This window comes from Aphelocoma coerulescens, chromosome 2 (genome assembly GCF_041296385.1).
Source record: "Aphelocoma coerulescens isolate FSJ_1873_10779 chromosome 2, UR_Acoe_1.0, whole genome shotgun sequence".
Taxonomy (NCBI): Eukaryota; Metazoa; Chordata; class Aves; order Passeriformes; family Corvidae; genus Aphelocoma; species Aphelocoma coerulescens.
The window spans coordinates 16,868,415-16,889,270 of NC_091015.1; the positions used below are offsets into that span (position 1 = coordinate 16,868,415).

Below are 20,856 nucleotides of genomic sequence, written 5' to 3' on the forward strand. Positions count from 1 at the left end.
AGTTTTGAGATAAGAACTTATTCAGACATGTCACTTTTTTTTTTTAATAGGTTTTTTAAACAAACACAGAAACCATCCAAATACAACCTTATTTCAGTCTTGGTTAGCACTGTATATTGATTGTGCATCTGCTTAGGCCACGTGGGAAACATAATTAGGAATAATAGCATTCTATTGTTGTACTGTAATTGATCTCGTTAAGTGGTTGTAAGAGCTGCAGTCCTCTTGAGGTTTTTCAGTAACCAACCCTGGAGATGTACAATCCATATGACATGGAGAAAGAATGTATTATGTGGGCTTGTCTTTTAAAATAAGCAGTAATAAATATTTGAGGCACCTCCATCAAAAAGAAAAAGAATTCCAGTTAATTTTCAGCTTCTGTCCTTGCAGTTTTATAACCCATATAAAATAAAAATATATAGTTTACAAAATAGGATTTTTTATATATATATATATATATTTCCTTTTGTAAAACTATACTTATTTAAATACATTTGAAATGTTGCTATAGGTAAATTAGAAATTCTGTTCTAATACTACGAAAAAGGCAAAATCCTTTCACTTTTAAACATACAGCATGTATATTCTGCATCTCACCACCCCCTCCCACTTCCCCCAATTTGATTTTGTCATAATTTTGGGCAACTTTGTCATCATTCAGTCTGATTGCTTTTAATTTGAAGTAATTACTGCGTTAAAATTTGGGGTAAAATTTTAAGTATCTTCTGGTCTTCCTTATGTGTTTCAATGAAGCTTTTTGTGCAGCTATTTATTAAGGAGGCATTCTAAAACTCAGGAAAGGACTTTAAAGGAGCCATGTTTCTTGATTTTAAACTGTACTCTACTCCAACGCCACAATATAGAAATAGATTTACTTTGGAACAAACTACAAATACATTCGCACAGTTTGTGACAACTTAATTGTCTACTTAGAGGTCCAGGAACAGATTTTCACACCCAGTTATTATAAATCTTGTCCCAGGCGTTCTATTTCATCAATCAGGAAATCAATGTCTTGGTGAGTGGCCGCAGGGTTTGAGATGACCATCCGGAAGAAGTTCACTTTGTCTCCCAGGGGCTGATAGCTCACCATGGTCGTGCCATACTCCATCATCCTGGCTTTTATCACTGGTGCCACCTGCAGAGTAACAAAAAGCAGGGGATGATGATGATCATGATGACTATTATTACTGTCATTATTATCATCATTATTTTCATTATTATCATCATCCTCATTAGTATTAAAACAGGGTATACTTTCTTTTTTTATAGGAGACAGAGAGCTACAAGCAGCTGAAATGAAATTACATCCAATATTAATAAAAACATTAAGCCCCCACTAAGGAGTAAATGTCACATTGAAAAGGCATTCAATTTATCCCATTTCTTTGTCCTGCTCTTAAAATGACTGGGGAAATTTCCCTCTGCTACTTCCTCAATATTGCTGACAGGGACACAGTAGCTGTTTTTTGTATGTTCAAAACATGGCTACAATTGTTTTCATATGCCCAGGTGCTGCAGTGTTGTTGAGCTTTTGCTGCCCTTGCTGGGTTTAGTGACTACAGTGACAGTAGCTTCAGTACATGAACATGTACATGAATACGTGCTCTGGAGCTCAGGCAAAGCCAGGGAATGCCACACCTGGGCACCAGTGCAAGGCAGCACCAGACTGACCTGCAGTAAAACAACCATGGAGGTTGCCAGAATCTCACCTTGCCCTGTGCCCTGGGAGATTGTTTTGGGGATTGCCTGCCTGCAAGGGTTTCACTGCCTACTGCAGGATGCCCTGGAGGACACTGCTCACCTTCATCAGGCGGCTCGTTCGCTCTTCGCTGTCCTCCATTCCACGCAAGCTGGGAGGTATGTACCAGAAGCAGACATTGGTGTGCTGAGGCTAAGCACAGAATAATAATAGTTTACGTTGTAAGAAATGCTCATAATATCTCAATTGCAATTAAGTTCATGCCTTCCCTCCCTCTCATACATCATCTTGTGACAGCAGTCAATGGTTTCATTATTGTGGCCCACTGAGAGTCATCGTCATTATTAATGCAGGAAAGATAATTTTAAGCAATTTATTCCCAGGGCGTCAGATGCAGAAACACATCATCCAGCTGGGCAAATATATTTATGCCTTTCTGAAAGGCATCTAGATTTTGCAGCTCTCGTCCCCTCCAGGGGCTGAAGGGATCATGTGGCTAAGGCAAGGGTCTATTACAGATAATTTTGAGGTGAGGATTGTGTCATTTACTTTTATTACATGACAGAATAATATAGAATCTGATTCTGTAAACAGGAGCCACAGGTGGTGCATAAGACAGTCTAAGATTTTCTTACATTTAATGCAATTTTTTACTTCTCAATTTGATTCAGCTGCTGCTGTATTAATATGCATGCACCACAGCATCTTAGCTCATTTGACATCTATGGGGGCACTAAGCAGAAAGGCATAAAGTAAGAACTAGTTGACATTTTGTGCATTTTTCCCATCTCCCAACAGTTGCCTGCCTTGCTATGTTCCTCTTTGCTGGATGCTAAATGCATGTTACAGCAACTCCTCCTGCTGCCAGTTCCTTCACTCATCATCAGACCCAGTGGACCAAAGTCAGTGATGATGTGAGAGGTGGGGGAAATAAATTCCCCAGTGGTATGTTGATATGAGCCTGTAATCTCTGAAGAAACATAGTGATGTTCATCCTTGCTCTCTTTTACAGAACACCAGCTAACTTTGTAACGTAGGTTTTTACCAGGCCTGTCCCCATCCCTGACAGCTGGAGAGGTTGCCCACAAAGCGATGGCCGAGCACAGCAGAGGTACAGCCACCCAGCCCAGGCTGCACTGCCTTGCCCTGGGTACTGTGCTCCAGCTGAGCTCCTGGCATCCAGGGCTCCCATCTCAGCCAGACTCCCTCCACATAACGTGCCTAGCAATATTTGCACCCCAGTGGTGCGACCTCTGTCCCATGAGCCAGCTGGGCTTCCAAGCCAACACCAGCCCCTGCCCTGCTGACTCCACCCCATCACAGCAGGACCTCAGTGCAGATGGTCCCTCCAGGTCATCCCAGTTCCCTTGTGACTGCCCACCTGAGAATGCTGATAGAACTGCTCTGCACATCTGTTCTTTCAGAACTGTGTAGGGCACTGTACCTCTCACTCCTAACAGACCCTCCTATTAGGAAACTGCAACTTGTTTTTATTATGTAAGAGCTGGTTCTAATTGTGCCTGTGTGTGTTGTGTTAAGCTGAGATACCAGTGTTTTGTTTCAGCAGGGTTAAACTGAGCAGACTGAACACTTATGCACAGCTGTATCGTCTCCCTTGTTCCCTGCATTCTATGAGGAAGAGAGGAACTGGCACAAAACCAGGTTTTGTTAAAAGGGTCCCTGCTTTCTGTCTCATGCTGTTTGATTTGACCTGTTGGTAGCATCCCAAGAGGTAATGAAGCAAACACAGTTGACCGACTGAGAAAAAGAAGTTGCACTACATACCTTTCCATCAAACACCATTTCATACCCTTCTCTGTTCTTTATTTTATTGTATAGGTATTCAGCAAGTTCCAAGCACTTATCAATTTGTGCTTCAAATCCTGTGGTTCCCTTTACAGAGAGATGAAGAAAAGAAGTTATGTAAATATCTGTTCTATGAATTAAAAGGGCAAAAGGACCATGCAATACTTGCCAACACATCAGCACAAGTCACCTCTCAGAAGTCTCTGTGAGATCAGCTAAGGATCTGATTCTATGTGATGAAGGGCACTTTGATAAGCAGAGCTCATTTATCTCCAGCTCTTGCCACTGAAACTCCTACAGCCAACTCTGCAAAATAAGCATCAGGTACTTGCTTGGTTCTCAGGAATATTTTGCTGAGAACCTGAATGGCACCTCTGTGACAAAGGGTGCCTTTGGTAGATTTTGCAGAGAGGCAGAGGATGTTTTTGGATATCTTGGACTGGCACAGAGGGGGTTTTCAGGAGGTGTTGAGTTCCAGACATGGGGAGTCTCCTGCTATTTTCAGAATAGGGGATTTTAATCTTCCAGGAATGATAGCTGGGAGCTTTCCAAGAACAATTTTTTTCATTTTTAGTCAAGCACACAATGGGTAGATACACTTTTAGAGCCCAGTCTGATGCCTGTGAAAATGCACACTTTGTTTAGATACTACCCTGCCTCTGTAGTGTTCTTCTCTCTTCTTTTCTAACAGATACTATATAAACTCAGAAGCTGTGTTTTTAAGAGCTGCAGAAAAGCCTGCTTTTTCTTCTCTGGCAGAAGTCATAATCCTCTCTGTGACATCATAATTGCTCCTGCAATCACCAACTGTGATGCCTCAAACAAAGGATTCATCTTCAAGAGGGAGGAAGGGGAATAAACAGCTGCAATACATAAACCCTTTAAGAAACATTTTGTAATGTTAATATTACAAGCAGAGTGTGAGAAGAGAAAAAGCAGTACAAGGCATATTGAAAAAACAGGCTTTAGGAGAAATGTCTCTGAGTAACGGATGCATGTCCCTGCTAAATCTGTTCTGGCAGTGCAGAACTGACTTAAAAGCCCATGTCATTATCCCTCTGGGTATAGACATTTCAAAACAGAGTAGAAGTAGCCCCGGGAGAAAGACTTGGAGTAAAAGAGACGTGGCTAAAATTGCCTGCTACTCTGCTCTGCAGACCCCAGCTATTGCTTTAGTCCTTCATGGACTCCCACACCTCCTCAGAGGTTTAATGAAGCATGAGAATCTTTAAGGCTTTCTGGAAATGAAAACAGTGATGTCATCGCCTCTGAACCAACCTTAGGCAACCTGACATAATAGACTGGATAAATACATGCAAGAACTTATTTAGCAATATAGAGAAAGTAATCATTAGAGCTGGTGTTTACAGATTTCCCAGTGAAGAGTTTTTGATGAGTTTTGCTCTACTCCTCTGAAAGATTACTTCGTATCTACTGCATGCAATGAAACTGAGCATCCCAGTCTTGATTTGCCGTGTGTAATTTCTGAATATAATTAAAACATCTTTTTATTTCCAGAAATCTTTGTAACAACATTCCTAGGTATATGATTTATGCCTGCAGTTACACAAGGCAAATGCTATGCAAAGCCATACAGTTCAAGTTTCAAAATCATGTGTGCTGCTTTGAAGCTCCATTTTTAAAAGTATAAAACCCTCAGAAAATAATAATGTTCTTTCTTTCCTGTTCCTGTGAAATTCAGGTCAGATATTTTTTAAATTTATGGTTACAGAACCCCCTCTGCCGGAAGTGTATCTGGTGTGCATTATTTTAATACAAAGAAATGTGCAGCAGGCAGTCCTACCTTTGCCCTCCACATCAGCCATAGCTTGAAGACATCAACGTGCCGTCCACACTGCAAAGCCTTGTCTCCCGTGTCGTAAGACAGGTCATAGTGCTTGTCTTGTTGAAAGAGGTAGGAAGCATGCATTTGATTGCAACTCTGCATCAGTCCCTTATGGACACAAAGACACAAACACAGTGATGTTGGCACAGATTTGACTACTGCTTTGAAGGTTGCTTTGGGTGAAAAACTACAAAACCCCAAATTCAGTTGAATATGTCCAAGTGCAAAAGAAAGATCAAAAAAAAGACAAAACTAGACTTAGTTGCTCAATGGACTAATCCCTTTCAGTGCCCAAGATGCCTTGGTACCTGATCCAGCAATGTGTAAGCGACTCCCAGATCCAAATCATTGTTCATAAAAAGCTGGACATGGTGCTTCTTAGCATTCTTATGCTTAACTTCATTTTTGGATCTTGCCTTTTATTCTTTATTCTGCTTCCTTTTCCTCCTTTTCTTTGAAGGCATCTATTCTGAGTCAGACCAAGACAATTGGTGACTAATCTAAAGAATATCACAGTACTTTTCAATTGCTGTGGTCTCTAAAATTCTGAGTTTTATCGTTTTCTTTCTTTGTAGGAACAGTTCTTTTCTGCAAATCCCTCAGCTGCAGATTGGATGCTTAAGTGGTATAGAAAGCTTTGAAGAGACAGAAGAGCATATGGCCTTTAAACAACCAGCTAGAGCTATTTCTGGGCTGCAATATACCATTCTAAGAGGCAGCTTTTTGGGAGGGACAGAAGCCAACAAGGTGAGGAAACCTGGCTCAAGAAAGCATGAGGTTTCCTTTTTAAAGTAAAATGCAGAGAGCCACGTTCTGGCTCTAGTTAAGATCTCAACCAAGTTTATGGTATACCTTAGGGCTGTTGCCTAAAATGGCAATTTCCAATCCAAGAAGAATCATAACATGGCTGTTTATCATCAAGTCTAATCTTTATGTGTAACTCAAAACTGAGATAGCAAAATGAGAGGGGGGAAAAAAATTGACTTTCTCCTAATCTGAGCCATCTGTTCTCACTAGAAGTCAAGGATGGTACTGACTTCAGCCAGGCAGGATTTGTCTTGGGGAACTGACCCAGAGGGCAAATAAAAGCCAGTTTCTGTCTTCCTAAGTGCAATCACTTTGTATACAATCTGTTGTACAGCTGTTAGCAAAACAGCAACCAGCTTTTTGATAGCTAGTCTATTAAGTGGTGGCTGTATGGCAGCTGTCCCAGTAACTGATGGTTATATGAAAATTCCAGGCTTGGAGGGTAACTCAAATTCTAGCGCTAAATGAAACGTCTACTTTTTATTCCAAGTGCACTTAGTGTTCCATTTTTACTTCCATGTGCCCCCAAGTGGATATATAGTTCAAAGCTGGGCAGGAATATCATAAAAGTCTAGAAAGTGTAATGATGCCTTGATTCTGGACCAAATGTTGTGCTGCATGTAAACCATGACATTCACCCCAAGAGAACCAGAGTTTGCCTGCAGTTACATCTTATGCTACGCAGCAGTTAGTGGGGTTACACAGTTATGCAGCCACAACTTAACCATGGACATTTTGAATGGGAAGTCACAAAACTCTGTAGAGATATTGCCACTGATTGCCTCATTTCTGCTAGACCCCTACTTTAATTCCTCTTGCAATCATGGCCTAAGCATGCAAATAGAGGTTTTTTCTCAGTTCCTGTTATAATCATCACATTAGCAAATATTAGCTACGACACAGTGATGAAGAAAATATCCAGGATTTTCAGAAGCAAAATGCCAGAAAGGAGCAGAGAAGCACTTATATTGTGACATACCTCTTCTCTTACTAGCAGGGCTGAACACTGCAGTGGGACGCCCATCATCTTGTGAGGGTTCCAGGTCACTGAGTTAGCCCTGGGACAGAAAACCACATGAAACTCAGACATTGTACTATGTGATGAAACCCAAGAGGCATTTAGAAATAGTTAGAATAATACCGAACATGTAGCAATACTCACTTTTTTCTTTTCCTGAGCAAGCAAAGCTGAAAATAATCATGGCTGATATTAGGAAAGCAATGCCTTCACAGGGGACTAATCCACTCCAGTTGGCTTTTGGATGACAATCCTGGCAATTTACCACAGGATAATTGTTCTATCCACTAAATTTAATCAGTATTAAACTTTCTGGGGAGTCAGATATACTTTACAAATACAGGGCAAACTTCCTAAAAACACCCACTTGACTGATGAACATCCTAAAATTGCACAGTCAATTAAAGACAGATAGGAAGCTGGCAACCTAGCAGGTCTCCCTCCCTCTGATTCCAGTTTCAGCAAGATTTTAGTAATTTGCTCACACAGGCGTTTTTAAAAATTCCTTGAAATACTTCTGGGTATCACTAAGTCTCTGAGTAACCTGGAAAACCTGGCCCCAAGTAATTTTTCTTTTTGCTCTGATGGTGGCAAAATTTCATAATTTTTGCTTGGCTACAGCAAGTCACACAACTACCATAATATGCATGGAACTGACCCATCTTGCCAGAAAAGAGTCTGATCCTGCCTCCCTTCAGTACACGTGTTGGAAAAACTGCTGTCAGTTTAGCTTTGGGGAACAAACAGAGAACTGACACAACAAGGTCTAGAGAAGAGGCAGTTGGGACTGTGGTGAGGACTGAATGGAAGATTGTCCAGTTGTTTATTATTTTAATTTTGTGTTATGCTTGACTGGTTGTTTTATAATTAATATTGTTACATAAGATGAACTAGCTGATAAATGTATATATTTGCATCCTACTGGGCAAGCTGTCAAGGATGCATAGTGCTTGTGATTTCATCTAGTGCAGTGATTTGTATTTTTGGCATAAATCAGTCAACTGAGGAATGTAGAAACTTAAAGGACCCAGGACATACTTGCAGGTAACACTGATGTGAACAGAGGTGAGCATGTTAAAATCTAGCAGTGTTTTCCTTTGCAGGACTTGGAGACAGTGCTACAGGTTTATGCACCTCCTGCCAAATTGCTTCTACTCCTTCAAAGCAAGCAAATTCAAAATTCACATGGACATCAGGCAGTACTTCTGTGCTTTCTTCTTTGCTATTTAAACGGGACTGTGCAAGTGCCTGATGCAAAATCTGTAGGGAACAGGCAACATCTGGCCACTTCACTTGGCTTTTTGAGTATTTGGCAGCTTTTAATCAGCTCAGTCATCTGATTACAACACCAAAGCTAACGATTCCAAACATCCACTCAGGTCTACGAATTTCCCTTGATATGATACTTTTTAATTTCATTTGTGCCTATGCAAAATCAGACAGAAATTCTTTAAGAGACCTCTGAGTAACAATAGTGGTATGCATTTTCTCAAGAAAAAGGATTACTTACTGACAACAGCCAGATGTGAATTATGGTCACTTATTTACCTAATTACATACCAATTGCAGACAGAAAAATAATTAATTATGTAAAATAAAAATCCACCATTTTTCATTTGTTATCAGTTATTTTGGGCTTCTGTCATCAGTATGTGTTTGAAGAAATTGCTGACCAAGACAAACAGTGAAGTAATAAAATCTATAGGAATCCACAGATGCTTTCCAAAAGCATCTCATGTTTGCCCAAATAACAGAGCACCAAGAACCTATGTTATTTTTTGGCTGTGGGTCAAGGATAGGAAAAAAAGGAGTATTTTTCCTTTAGAGATTTCAAATGGATGACAGGAGAGATTCACGACTGGAAGAATTTGGTCCTGAGCCATCACTAAATACAGACTGATGCAATCACTGACCAGCCACATCCCCCAGAGGGATGCCCAGACTCTCTATGGGAGCACTCACTCACTGCACACATGCTTTTTTCACCTGTAGCTGTCAACCCCTGCCTGAGCCTCTGGATGGGGGACACCAGACTGGAACTCCTGATGTTGGCCAGACCTACCTGCTCCATACACTGGGGCTTGTGCTTCCTTCAGGGTGCCTTCGAGCACCTTGATATCTGCCATGGAGGACTGGAGGGCATGGTAAGGACAGTCCTGCAACTTGTCCTGCCTGTGACAGGAGTATTTCTGCTGGACTGTTACCAAAAGGATGTGAGTACTCAGAGCACAGTGTGCTGCAGTAAATGTTCCCTTTCCTAACAGCTTCAGTTCTCTTCTACTCAGACCTGTGATGACTCCATTATCTACCATGAAACAGAAAGGTCCATAAAAGGCCTGCTCTAAAGGTTTCCACACTTAAGATCTGGACAAACTGAAATGAGTCGCTGTGTCCAGCAAGCAAAGGAACAGCATTCAAAATAACAAATTTCCTTAATTCACTGCCAAATATATTGAGATCATGCTTATCAAAGCACTTAATAAAATTCAATTGAGTTCTGGATCTAAAGCATACTGTGTGGAAAATGCTCCAAAGTAAATTTAACCTGAACTTATTCCAGCACAATTTGGGCAGCAATTTGGGAGGCAAACACTTTGTTTCATACTCTGCCATCACAGGCAACAAGGCAGATTCTGCTAACTTGCTGCATATTTGGATACATGTCCCTTTAATGCATGGTATGTAAGTCTGGAGTGCTGTAGGCAGTCTTAACTAAATCAAATTTATAAAATCATTGGCTGCTTTCCAAATTTTGCATGAGAGATGCATGAGAAAAGAGCTGAATCATCAAGGTATCTTCCTAAACTCCAGGATCAGGATGAGGAAGTTGTTTGTAATTTTAATCGGCAAGGAACAGCAATTTGATTTAGTGACAAAGAAGGAGGAAGGGAGTAATGATTTACTCTCAAACATCATGAACTTCAGGAAATACAGAAATGAGAGTGACTCCACCTAGCCAAGTGTACTGCCTCTAGAAAGTGGACTAAATAGGTGACTGGGAAGAATTCAAAACAGGACAAGCACCTATGAACTTTCTCAAAATACTTTCTGAGCTTCCCTCATTCATGGCTCACAGAAACCCTGAACAGTCTTTGTCTTTCCTTGAATGTAGATAAAGCTTAACATCCTATGGAAAGGATTTCCACGGCTTAACGAAATGATTCTGAGTAACCAGCTGTTTTTAACTTTAAGCTCAGTCCTTCCAGCCTGGACTAGCATCACTTACGTTCATCTGCATTATTGGCAATATTTATGAGCTCAGGACTACAATCATGTATATATCCAGGCACAGATTTACTGAGAAGACATCAATAACACAGTCTGGAGAGGGCTATTCTCTCCAGAAGTGACAGAGCAGGACACGTCCTAACTGCAGGTGCATCCATGTTTTATACTTAAAACCTCAGTGTACAAGACGTACAAGATTCACTTCTTAGAGAAATGAAATTGCTAATTCATGTTGGATGCTGAATCAAAGAACACTGCAGAAACTACTCTGGACCTCTGAATGTATGGTGGAAGAACAGAGAAACAAGCATGGAATGTCTGCTGTTTAGACTCCGAAACAAATTGCCACAATACTGTAGCACAAAGGCAATCAGCAATGCTGCTGCAACTGGAAGGACAGTTTATGTGATTTCTCCCTACTGTATCTTGGAGACAACATTGATCCTTAATTTTTACAGGCATTGCTATGGTAATCATAAGTATGTTAAAATGCATTTAATGAATGTCTTTTATTGATACTAATAAATCATACCTTTCGATGCCATTTAACTTCCATTTGTGTTTCCTCGACATCAGGAGCCCACCACCCCATGCTCCCTGGAAGGCAAGACACATTTTCTTAATGAGAGCTCTGCTTTCCTCTGTGATGACATCTGTGCATTCCCATCAGTTTGGGACCCTTTTTATCTTGCTTATGTGGCACATTCCAAAATGACCAGGCAGATGGAGCCTGAGGCATGAGCTGTGCTAACAATTTTCTTCCAGTAGCCTGGAAGGAGTGGTTAATAGCCCCTAATCCAGGTGCCCACCCTTACCATCTTCAAACCCTTCACTTGCCCCTCTGACACCAGCACATCGGGCTGCTCATGCTGTAATTAACTACTTGCAGAGCTGCTCCTGGGTCAGCTGCCTTTTCTCTTGTAGTGACTAAGTTATAATAACAAATAAGGCTGAGATCTCAGCTGCTCTGGGGATTTTCATCATATTTTGGACCCACTACTGCTTGCCCTCTACTCATTTGCTTTCCTCACAGAGATCTGGTACAAGCAGGCATTTCATGTGACTGAGAAGTATTTAAGGTAAATACAAATTGTTCCTTTGAATTAAACTGATTTTGGCTGACACAGTAATGCAAAATCAAGACTCCAAAATCTATGGGAAGTCAATTACCAAGCGTTTTTGGAGAAAGGACTTGCAAAAATGACATAGAAGATTTTCGAGGGCTGAAAGATGATCCTTCAGAAAGATTTCTTGGCAAGAGTCTGGATAAAGCTAAGTAGCCAATCTGATAAATTTCCCTAGCACTTGCATTAACCTGATCAGCAATTTGCAGCACTTTATTCCAGACAAATGTAGCCTTTTCCTTATGTATTTATTTTGCAGCTGCTGTGGAAGCTGAGCCAGTACTCAGTACGCTTCTTACGTATTTCTTTACTAATGGCATTTTAAGATAAAGCTGAAAGCCAAAAGCACTCAAACTAGGTCATCTTAAATGCCCCAGTTGCTACAAGTACAACTACAGCCACAGCTCCCAAAATATCCCTCTGACCTGAGCCTTTCAGAGGAGTGGGAAGTCAGTGCTTGGATGTTAAGACTTAATTACAAGAACTAAATACAATGGGTTTTGTACAAGATGACACCCTTCAAATGAATAAATTAATGCTAATACACCTTGTAATCCAGCCCTCCATGTATGATCGAACTTACATCCACGTGCATCCAGATTTTGTATTTCTTGCAGATGTCTGCAATAGCTATGAGAGGATCAAATGCCCCATACACTGTTGTCCCAGCTGTGGCACTCACCAGAAAAGGAACAAATCCCTGCAAGAAAGCAGAGAGATGTTATACCTGGTCAGAGTACTGCAGCCCCCTCATCCTGCAGCAGTCCCAGCTCGCCTTGTGGTGCTCCCACAGTGCCCCCACAAGCGTCTCCCAGAGGACATCCCTACTATTTTACACTGGTTTTCTCCAAGTGTAGATGCCAGGGATATTATAGTTTCTACCTTAAGGTGGCAGCAAACTTCCAAACCAGCATCCTCCATTTATTAGGATGCATGAGACATGTAAGGGCTCAACAGAACAATTCTCCTTCACACCACCTGCCTGAAACAAAAAAGTCTGCACTGCAGGATGTCACATAAACAAACCTCAACCAGGCACCATGGTGAGAGAAGCATTTCTTCTGGACCATGCCCTGAGCTGCATTGCAATTACCCCAGTGAGTGTCTGGACATGTGGTGCCTGCCCCAGTTCTGTCAGTGGGAACACCTTGTCTGAGGGTGTCTCCTGGGGCAGTGGTCAGGGAAGGTGTGGGGCTCGCCTCCAGCCCCATCCCTCATGCAGAGCAGGGAGCTCTTTGAAGGTAAAACCAGCAGCCTCCACAGAGGCCAGGGACTATCTCTTGGATTCCCTCTGCTAAATGCTGTGCCTCACAGCAGAGCACTCACCAGCCATCACTTCTGCACTATGAGGTCTGGGGTCTGCGAAAATTTATACCAGTGTTTCATTTAAATTTCATTTGTAGTTACAATGATTTCATAAGGAGTACTTAGAGGTCAAGAGTAGCTACTTTTTTTTGCAGAATTGGGGTTCAAACCATCAAGAAGTCCAAACTTCCTTCTGCAACAGTCAGTACATTTGAGTGGCACTCTAATGTCATTTTGCCTCGTTTTTTTCTATCCTGTATTGCTTTTCTTGGAAAAAAATGTGCTTTTAATGAAGATTTGTGCTATTAATCAGCTTTGACTGCTGTGTGTCTAGTGACTATAAATGTTGAAAAGTACAGGGCTGAGTTCACTGCATACTTTAAACTGATGTTTTTATTCTAACTTCTATTAGTGAACACATACAAATGTGTGTGCATTTTCAGAGATATGTGGATTTTAGTTTACCTTCCACTAATTTGGTGAGTCTGTGGGAAGTATTTTCAATCCATTAGAATACAACAAATTCCCCAAAATGATTACACTGGTTTTGACAATATTCAGCTGAGAAACTGCATCATAGGCTGATAATAGAAAAGAGGAGGATGTTATGCAGAAAAACATATAAAAAGAAAGCCAAATAGCTCATGGATATTATAAAGTAGCTCTAAACCTATTTTCTCAGCAACTCTTGCCTCAGTAATTGGCAGGGTACTTTTCTGAGAAATAAATCAAATTTAATGGGCAAGGATGCCTTGTTTTACCAAGGAAAGCAAACGACTGGCTTTACCATTCTTTGTGTTTTTTTCTTCTTTGGAAGCAGAAAAGCTGGTAAACTTACTTTTTGTTTGGCTTCAACAATTCTTCTTTCAAGGTCTGATGGGATCATTTTCCCTCTGGAGCAAGAAAGAGTGATATCAGTAACTTGATCTTGAAATCAACTTTTGCTGTTACTTCTTCATTTAATAGGAAACCCAGAAGGTGCAAAATGACTTTTTTGCCCAAGAGTTATGCTGCATTGAAGAGCACAGAAAGACTCTGTCCATTAGTCTGAGTTTTTACCCTAATTATTTAGTCAATATATTTGCAACAATATGGTGATGGCAACTGAGAGAAAGTATCTCACGGACACCCCGTTAAAGACTGATGCTGCACCGTGGAGCCTCTTGGTCCTGTTTGCAGTTACAGTCCTGGGAAAAAGCTTCAGGTTCCCAGGGAGAGGCTCAGTCCAGCCTCCCAGGAAGCTTGCTGGTTGCCAAACGCCATGGTCCTCTCTCAGCAGGCACAGAAAATGCCAGCCGAGCTGCATGGCCTTGAGCAGTGCAACTCAGCTGTGCTGTCAGCAGCTGTCTCTGCGTTCCCTTCCCAGGGATGAACTCATTTCAAAGTGACTTTTCCATGGTTTAGTGAGTAACATGTTTGCATTTGCTTGAAGCAGGGTGTGAGAAGCTGCCAGTCTAGACTCGCTATATTCACTGTCAGGCTCTCAGACTGTATTTGCAACACCGCTGGTATGAACCACCTACTTCAGATTCAGACTCAGTTGTGTAAGGCTTGAAGGCTAATTTAGAAATCCTGTAAATTAACTAGGTGCAAGAAAAAACAGTGCTGATACTGAATATTGAGACTAAGGTTTTCTTTGCTTTAGACACAAGCAAGTCTATAAAAGAAGAGGCAGTATGAATACCAGCAATACAAACATGATAGATTCCCATATCAGAGAACTAAAGTCTTCACTGGCTTTGAATATTGTACATTTAGACTGATATAAATTTTTAAAGACTTTTTCTGATTTTTTCCTTCACTAGGCCCTCACCTCCTGCTGCTATAAAAAAAGAACAACCTTTATTAAAGCTCAAAATGAAGTTACATGGAACCTAAAAAACCCATTATTTTTAGTTTCATTTTGCATAAAAACGCTTGAACTGTTTTCATGGCATTTGGATGCATGTCCTTCCTTTTAATTATTAATTTATTGTAATAAGATGCTGCTGGTTTTTCAAGTTTTCATCCTTACGTAGCTTACAATAAGATGGTATTAATTTCAGTAGAAATGGGTTTGTACTGCTGACTTTTTTGGCAAAATCTCTCCCACATATTCAAAACACTGAAATACTGAAAGAATAACCAAAACTAAAAAGCTCTACAAATCTAAAAATTGGCTCTGATTTTTCTTGCAGAAGTGCAAGGAACATCTAAAGAGTATTCAGCTCCTTGTGAGTTCCTCCCAGACACATGTACATGTTCAGAGAAAAGCAGTAGTAGTCTTCTCCTCAGAAAGTGTTCCTGAGATTGTTAGAGGAATAAAGAAAATAAAACCATGTCAAAGGAGGGCAATGGGTTCCTCCTCATCTAAACATAATTTTGATGTTGGTCTTTAATAGTTTCTGATTTAGTGAGCTTATGCATAGAAACATGCACAGAACTGGGCAGATGCTTTCGCTGCCCAAATTTTATTACCAAAGAAAGTGATTATCCAGCCCTTGGTCACATCAAGTAGATGCAGGGATTTATGGCCAGGAGAGTGCAATACCCAAGCAGTGTCAAGGTTTACCAGCTAAACCAGGCAAACTTGGCAGGTGTGGGTCAGAATGGGTAAGAGCCACTAGGAAGTATGCTTGGTCATACTGAAAACATCAAAAAGGTATCCAGGTGCTCCTTCACCCTTCCACAGGCCCACATCTTCACAGATGGTCTTCTCAACCACACCAGCCCTCATCCTGTGCAAACAATTTGCTCTGTCCCTGTGGTGTCTGTGAGACACACAGTAATCCTGCTGTTTACTTCAGCGTGGGCAGGCTAACCATGGTTTTCACAGAAAATCATCACGCTGAATTCACACAAGAAGAAAAAGGAAGACATGACTTTATTGATCCACATCCATCCTTAGTGAATAGAAACAACTGGGGATTTATTTTGATGTGTATTGGTTGTTTTGACGTCATTAAATCCCCTTCAAGGTGTGTTCAGTCTTTTGTTAATAAAGAGACTATAAGACCATAAGTCAATATGAGGCACTGTGATTAGAACTGTAAATTGCTTACTTGATGGTTGTTTTTTAATGTGGGAGCAGGGCATTTTGATGAAAAACCTTCCATTTCTGCTAGAGACACAATTAATTCAACACCTTGTAACAATGAGGGACTCAAATAGCATTTTCTATTGAAAAGACTCTCAGAATCCATAAGAACTGTTCTATTAATTTTTGTCCCACAGAAGGTGTTTTCCCTAAAATTGAAAATTTTTATCAGAACACGTTGATTTTGTTAATATATTTTGCTTTCTCAAAATGGGTTTTCATAGAGAATCAGAACCTTTTATTTGGCAAGAGGTTATCTACCACCCTATTTTGGAGCCTGTGTGACCTGCAGATTAGCGGCCTCCTTTGCTGTTGGTTTCCAGGGACCATCATCCTCCTCAGCCTATGCTTCCCACAATGCTGCCAAGATCCTTCTCTTTACATCCTATCACAAACCTGTCTGTATCAAGGGCACAGAGGGAAATGTAATCCAGCTGAGAGAGATGGGGGGGGCACGAAGTAACAGAATTACATTAGCAAATGCTCCTGAATATTTTATTCCTATGAAAGGCCCACTTCAGCTCATTTTAATGGATCAAAATGTGAGAGTCTGATTTGACCAAAACAAGCTTCCTCCTGGTTTCTTAGCACAAAATGTAAAAAATGATGTTAGTTTGATATCCTGTTTGATATAAAATGAAAGAAATGACAGAAAAAAATGAAAGAAAAAAAAATATCAGAAACCTCTGAGAAAAGGAACTTTTAAGATTTTTTATGAACTCCAAAAATGGACCCATAAAGAAGCTACTAACAGAGTTCCTCAAGTGGGATAAATTAGTGTAGAGCTGCTGAAGATGGCAGTGTTATGACAAATTATACCAACTGCTGGCCAGATCCTACATGTTGTCTCTGGGCTGAGCACCTGGTGATCCTCTCTTATGCACCACAAAAAGAGCTGTATTTGACATCTTTACTTACCTTTCATCACATCTAATCAAAATCACACTATCTGTACCAATACCCAAGGCCGCAGCTCCTTTCTTCACAGAAAAGTGACTCTGAAAAAATACATTTATTATTATTTATTGGTTTTATTATTTCTTATCTAATTTAATATAAAACACTACCCTCTTGCAAGCTTTTCAGCAAGAAGTCCCACAAGGCAGTAATTCCATTCAGAGCCCTTTTGGAAATTGATCACTGTAATTTGAGGCTTCAAAGCCAGTCACTACCATGAACTGGAGAAACAGCAATCACTCTAATCTGGGTTTACTCCTGGAATATTACATACACAGTTGTGGTCGATGCTGGACCCTGATGCATACCTGCAGCTTCTATTGCTTGTACATACTCAGCTATGAGCTTGATTTACTGAAACAAAACAGTCTTCCCTAGAGAAGTCATTTAGTTTGTGATGTCCAGAGTCATGTGCTACAATGTATCTTCTGCCCAAATAATATACTGAGAGGAATTTAGATAGGAAGCCTAATTGTGATCTCATGCCAGTGAAAGCCAGTAATAACTCCTACTAATAAACAGAGCTACTGAAGTTTAAGATCAGAATAGGGCTATTATTATTATTATTATTATTATTATTATTATTATTATTATTATTATTGTAAGATTATTAGTTAATCTGTATGTACAAAATAAAATGTGGAAGTTACATACTGGAGTGCAAGTCAGCCTAATTTTCTCTCGCTCATAGGACTTAGCTCCTGAGTCAGTATTGGTTTACAATTCTAAATTAAATCCCAGTGATTATGATAATGCAAAAGTTTTATATCAAATTATAGCCCCAAGAATCTGATTTTGTATTAACTCAAACTGAGCTGTTAACAATATTGCCCAAAGTAATCTTAACTACAGATTATTAAACATTAAAAAAATGGAAATTCTTTAGGTATATTACAGTACCATTAGCTTAGGATGTAACACTATAAAAAAGATCCAGAAGATAAAAATCTAGCAAGCCTTTTTAAGTGTCCAGAGTATTAAAGAAGAAAGGAAGACCTAGTTTGCAGAAGATCACAAAGCAGAAAAGTAATCACTGTTGCTTTGCCAAGGGAGTACTTGCAAGCAGCAGAGAGCTATAAGGAAAGAGACTGGCACAGCAGTTACACACATGGGCTTCCCTTAAAGGCCATGAGGGCACAGATTAACCATGTAAGAAAGGCCTCTATACATAATGAACACTTTGAAAATTACAGGCCAACTTAATGAAAGAGGAAGAAGAGTAGAAGAACTGCAACATGTATGTCCAACTTAAGAAGCAAAAAACCTCTATGTTTTAAAAATTACTCAGGGAGTATTTTTCATTGAGTCTTGACTGCTATGGTTAAGATTGCTATGGTTAAGAGTTTCCAGTACAAATTCCTTTTTTTTATACGCCTGTATCTCACCATTTTGGCTGAAATTCTTGAAGTTTTCATGATGTCTGCTGACTTTTTCTATAGCCAGACATTTTGAAGAATTTTAGATTGCTCTTGAGTCATGTTTCACTGATGATATATGGACAATTTGAAAATACTTGCTCAAGTAAGTATTTTTCATACTACATTTATTTTTTAAATGCACCAGGTTGGTACATCTTTGCCCTGTGGGATATGGCTGTAGGGTACCAACAACACGTATTGAGCAGCCACTGAACAAGTTGCCTAGATGTAAAATCAGTTTTTGAAGTCCTAGTTCAGCAAACCACCCCAGTCCCTGAACTAAGCGCACTCTGAAATGTAAACATACACACAGTGGACTGACTCTCGCATAAACTGATGATAAATGAAATGCATATTCATCACTTAGATGAGCTACAGGGGATTTGTGCCTGTGCTTAAGTGTTCTGCTGTCCTAGACTGGGTTCCTTGCAGCTAGCTTAACCAAGATGACACCATAAAGTAGGCTTCCTCTGTGTTGTGGGGGAAACAGGCATCTCCAAGCAAGGATTCATCCAGCGTAAGGGGTGCTGGTTTGGAGTGGGTGCTGAATAACCTCAGGAGAAGAAGTTTCTACCCCTTCTCTCTGAACAAAGTCCTGCGATATCTGCTGTGAGAATGGGAAGGGTACAGCATCTGCAGCCACCAGCACTCCAGACACTGTGGATGTTTAAGACCCTGACACTGTCCAGCCTATTAAAGCCACTGGTCACTGGTATGTTCATCTCAGAGTGGGAGTTTGCTCTGTTGTTTTTCTAGCTGGGAGTCACAAGGTGCTAGGAAGTACTTCGACCCTGAACATCACAGCTCAGCCATCACACTGACATTTTTCATGGCATGTTATTTACTTCACAAAACTGAATTTTTGACCACATGCACTTCCATGAGTTTCATCAGCTTCACTAAATTCAGTGGACTTTTCCCCAGCACAAATGCACTGTAGATGAATGCTTCGATCATGACCAATCCACAAACCTCTAAACATGGAAGATACAAAAGTCTGTTCCCAGCCCTGTGGGCCTCCCTGAGCCCTATGGGGCAGCAGTGCAACTTCGTGAGAGTGGGGAGAAAAAGAGGCCATGAAATGGCTATTGGCAGGAGGAGGTTTATAAAAAATTCTCAAGTTTAGGAAAGTATCTTGGAACTTCGCAAAAATTCAAAACAGAGCGAAAATATTGCCAGCATGACAGTTCACTGATATGCTAAATGAAGATAGAATTGAATTCATATACTTTAAAAAATGTAACCTGTTTTTTGTTAATGTATTACACAAACTGATGTACACATACTGGGCAGTGTAAATATATAAATGCAGGTAGAGATTTAGGAGTGAAGAGTCACAGATATATTTCACTGGGGTTTGAGTCAATGACATTACATTACAGTAGTTTTGCTCCCTACTCCACACTAGTTAAAAAAGATTTATTATTGCAATTTGTTTTTCTACTAGAAAACAGAACTATTCAAAGTGCCTTAAAGAGAAAAGACAGATTTAAATGATCTACTGTGAGGAAGAAAATTAAGCCCATGTGCTTAAAGGCATCTACTGGAATATGGCCAAGCTCAGCTGCCTTGCTAAGAAGTCTCATGGCACTGCTAAAAGAGCACTGGGGAAAAAAAATCAATGTAGTGCTGATAGCTCAGTTGCCTGAAGGCTTTTTACAGACTGAAGGGAATTCAGTGGTCAGGAACCAAAACTGGCTTAGGGATAAACTAGGAAGAAACACAGAAGTCTGTGCACAGAAGGGCAAATGCAATTACAATTTCTAAACAAACTCTGAATATGAAATGGCTCGATCTGTGTATACAGTCACAGATATATGACTGCTGTTATGTTTTCATGTTTCAGGGCAACACCACAGGAATTAATCCAAGTGCTCAAGAGGCTCTGAAAGACCCAGGATGAAAGCAAAATAGAAAAAAATACAGTTGTAGGAGCAAAGAAAACTTTCACAATGATAAATATTAAACTTTGGTTTAATATTCCCGTGATGGTGCTGAAAATTTGGTTGCCTGTGTAATATAATGGTAAACACAGAAAACTATAAAGGTCAAACAGATGAAAAGGTTTGCAGAAATAAACCTGATCAGACAGAACTATTTACAGATGATTTAACTGGGCTAACAAGGAAAGACATTAAATGTGACCTCTTTGCAAATACCAGGGCTACAGACTTTTCAGCCACACCAAGAAGGCAGCTTGAACACCATCTTTCACAACACAGCTGTTTAAGAGTTACGTGGATCTGAAGTCTTATGGTGGGAGAACCAGGGAACAAAGGGAGGACAGGCACAGACTGCCTGATGCCAGTCCTGAAGGAATAGCCAGACTTGAAGATGCTGGAAGGTCTGGAGTTTCACCACTGGGTTTGCCAGAGAGAGGAGGATGCACAGGTGGGAATGGGCTGTCACTTAAGCTGCCTGGCTTCTTCCCTCCCTCTCTTCATGCACTGCAAAGGGTGCATGGAAGACTGCAAATACCCCCCCAGTAGAGAGTAACCTAATTTCCCTATGGAAAGGAATGTGGTAAAACTTAGTGGTGAAGGAGAAGTTACGGATATTAGTGACTAAG

General features: G+C 40.4%; 1 protein-coding gene across 3 annotated transcripts in view; it reads right to left on the reverse strand.

Annotated features, from left to right (window-relative positions):
* Positions 1–507: 507 nt before the first annotated feature.
* The window catches only part of GAD2 (glutamate decarboxylase 2), a 39,552-nt gene continuing 19,203 nt past the window's right edge, over positions 508–20,856 (reverse strand). For all 3 annotated transcript variants that reach the window (XM_069006604.1, XM_069006607.1, XM_069006608.1), the window contains 9 exons: positions 16,831–16,910; positions 13,675–13,729; positions 12,115–12,231; positions 10,940–11,004; positions 7,141–7,219; positions 5,313–5,462; positions 3,488–3,595; positions 1,805–1,894; positions 508–1,138 (listed from right to left, as the gene is read on the reverse strand). In XM_069006604.1, coding sequence (XP_068862705.1) covers positions 965–1,138; positions 1,805–1,894; positions 3,488–3,595; positions 5,313–5,462; positions 7,141–7,219; positions 10,940–11,004; positions 12,115–12,231; positions 13,675–13,729; positions 16,831–16,910 — 918 coding nt within the window. In that variant the 3' untranslated portion in view covers positions 508–964. The remainder of the gene's footprint in view (positions 1,139–1,804; positions 1,895–3,487; positions 3,596–5,312; positions 5,463–7,140; positions 7,220–10,939; positions 11,005–12,114; positions 12,232–13,674; positions 13,730–16,830; positions 16,911–20,856) is intronic.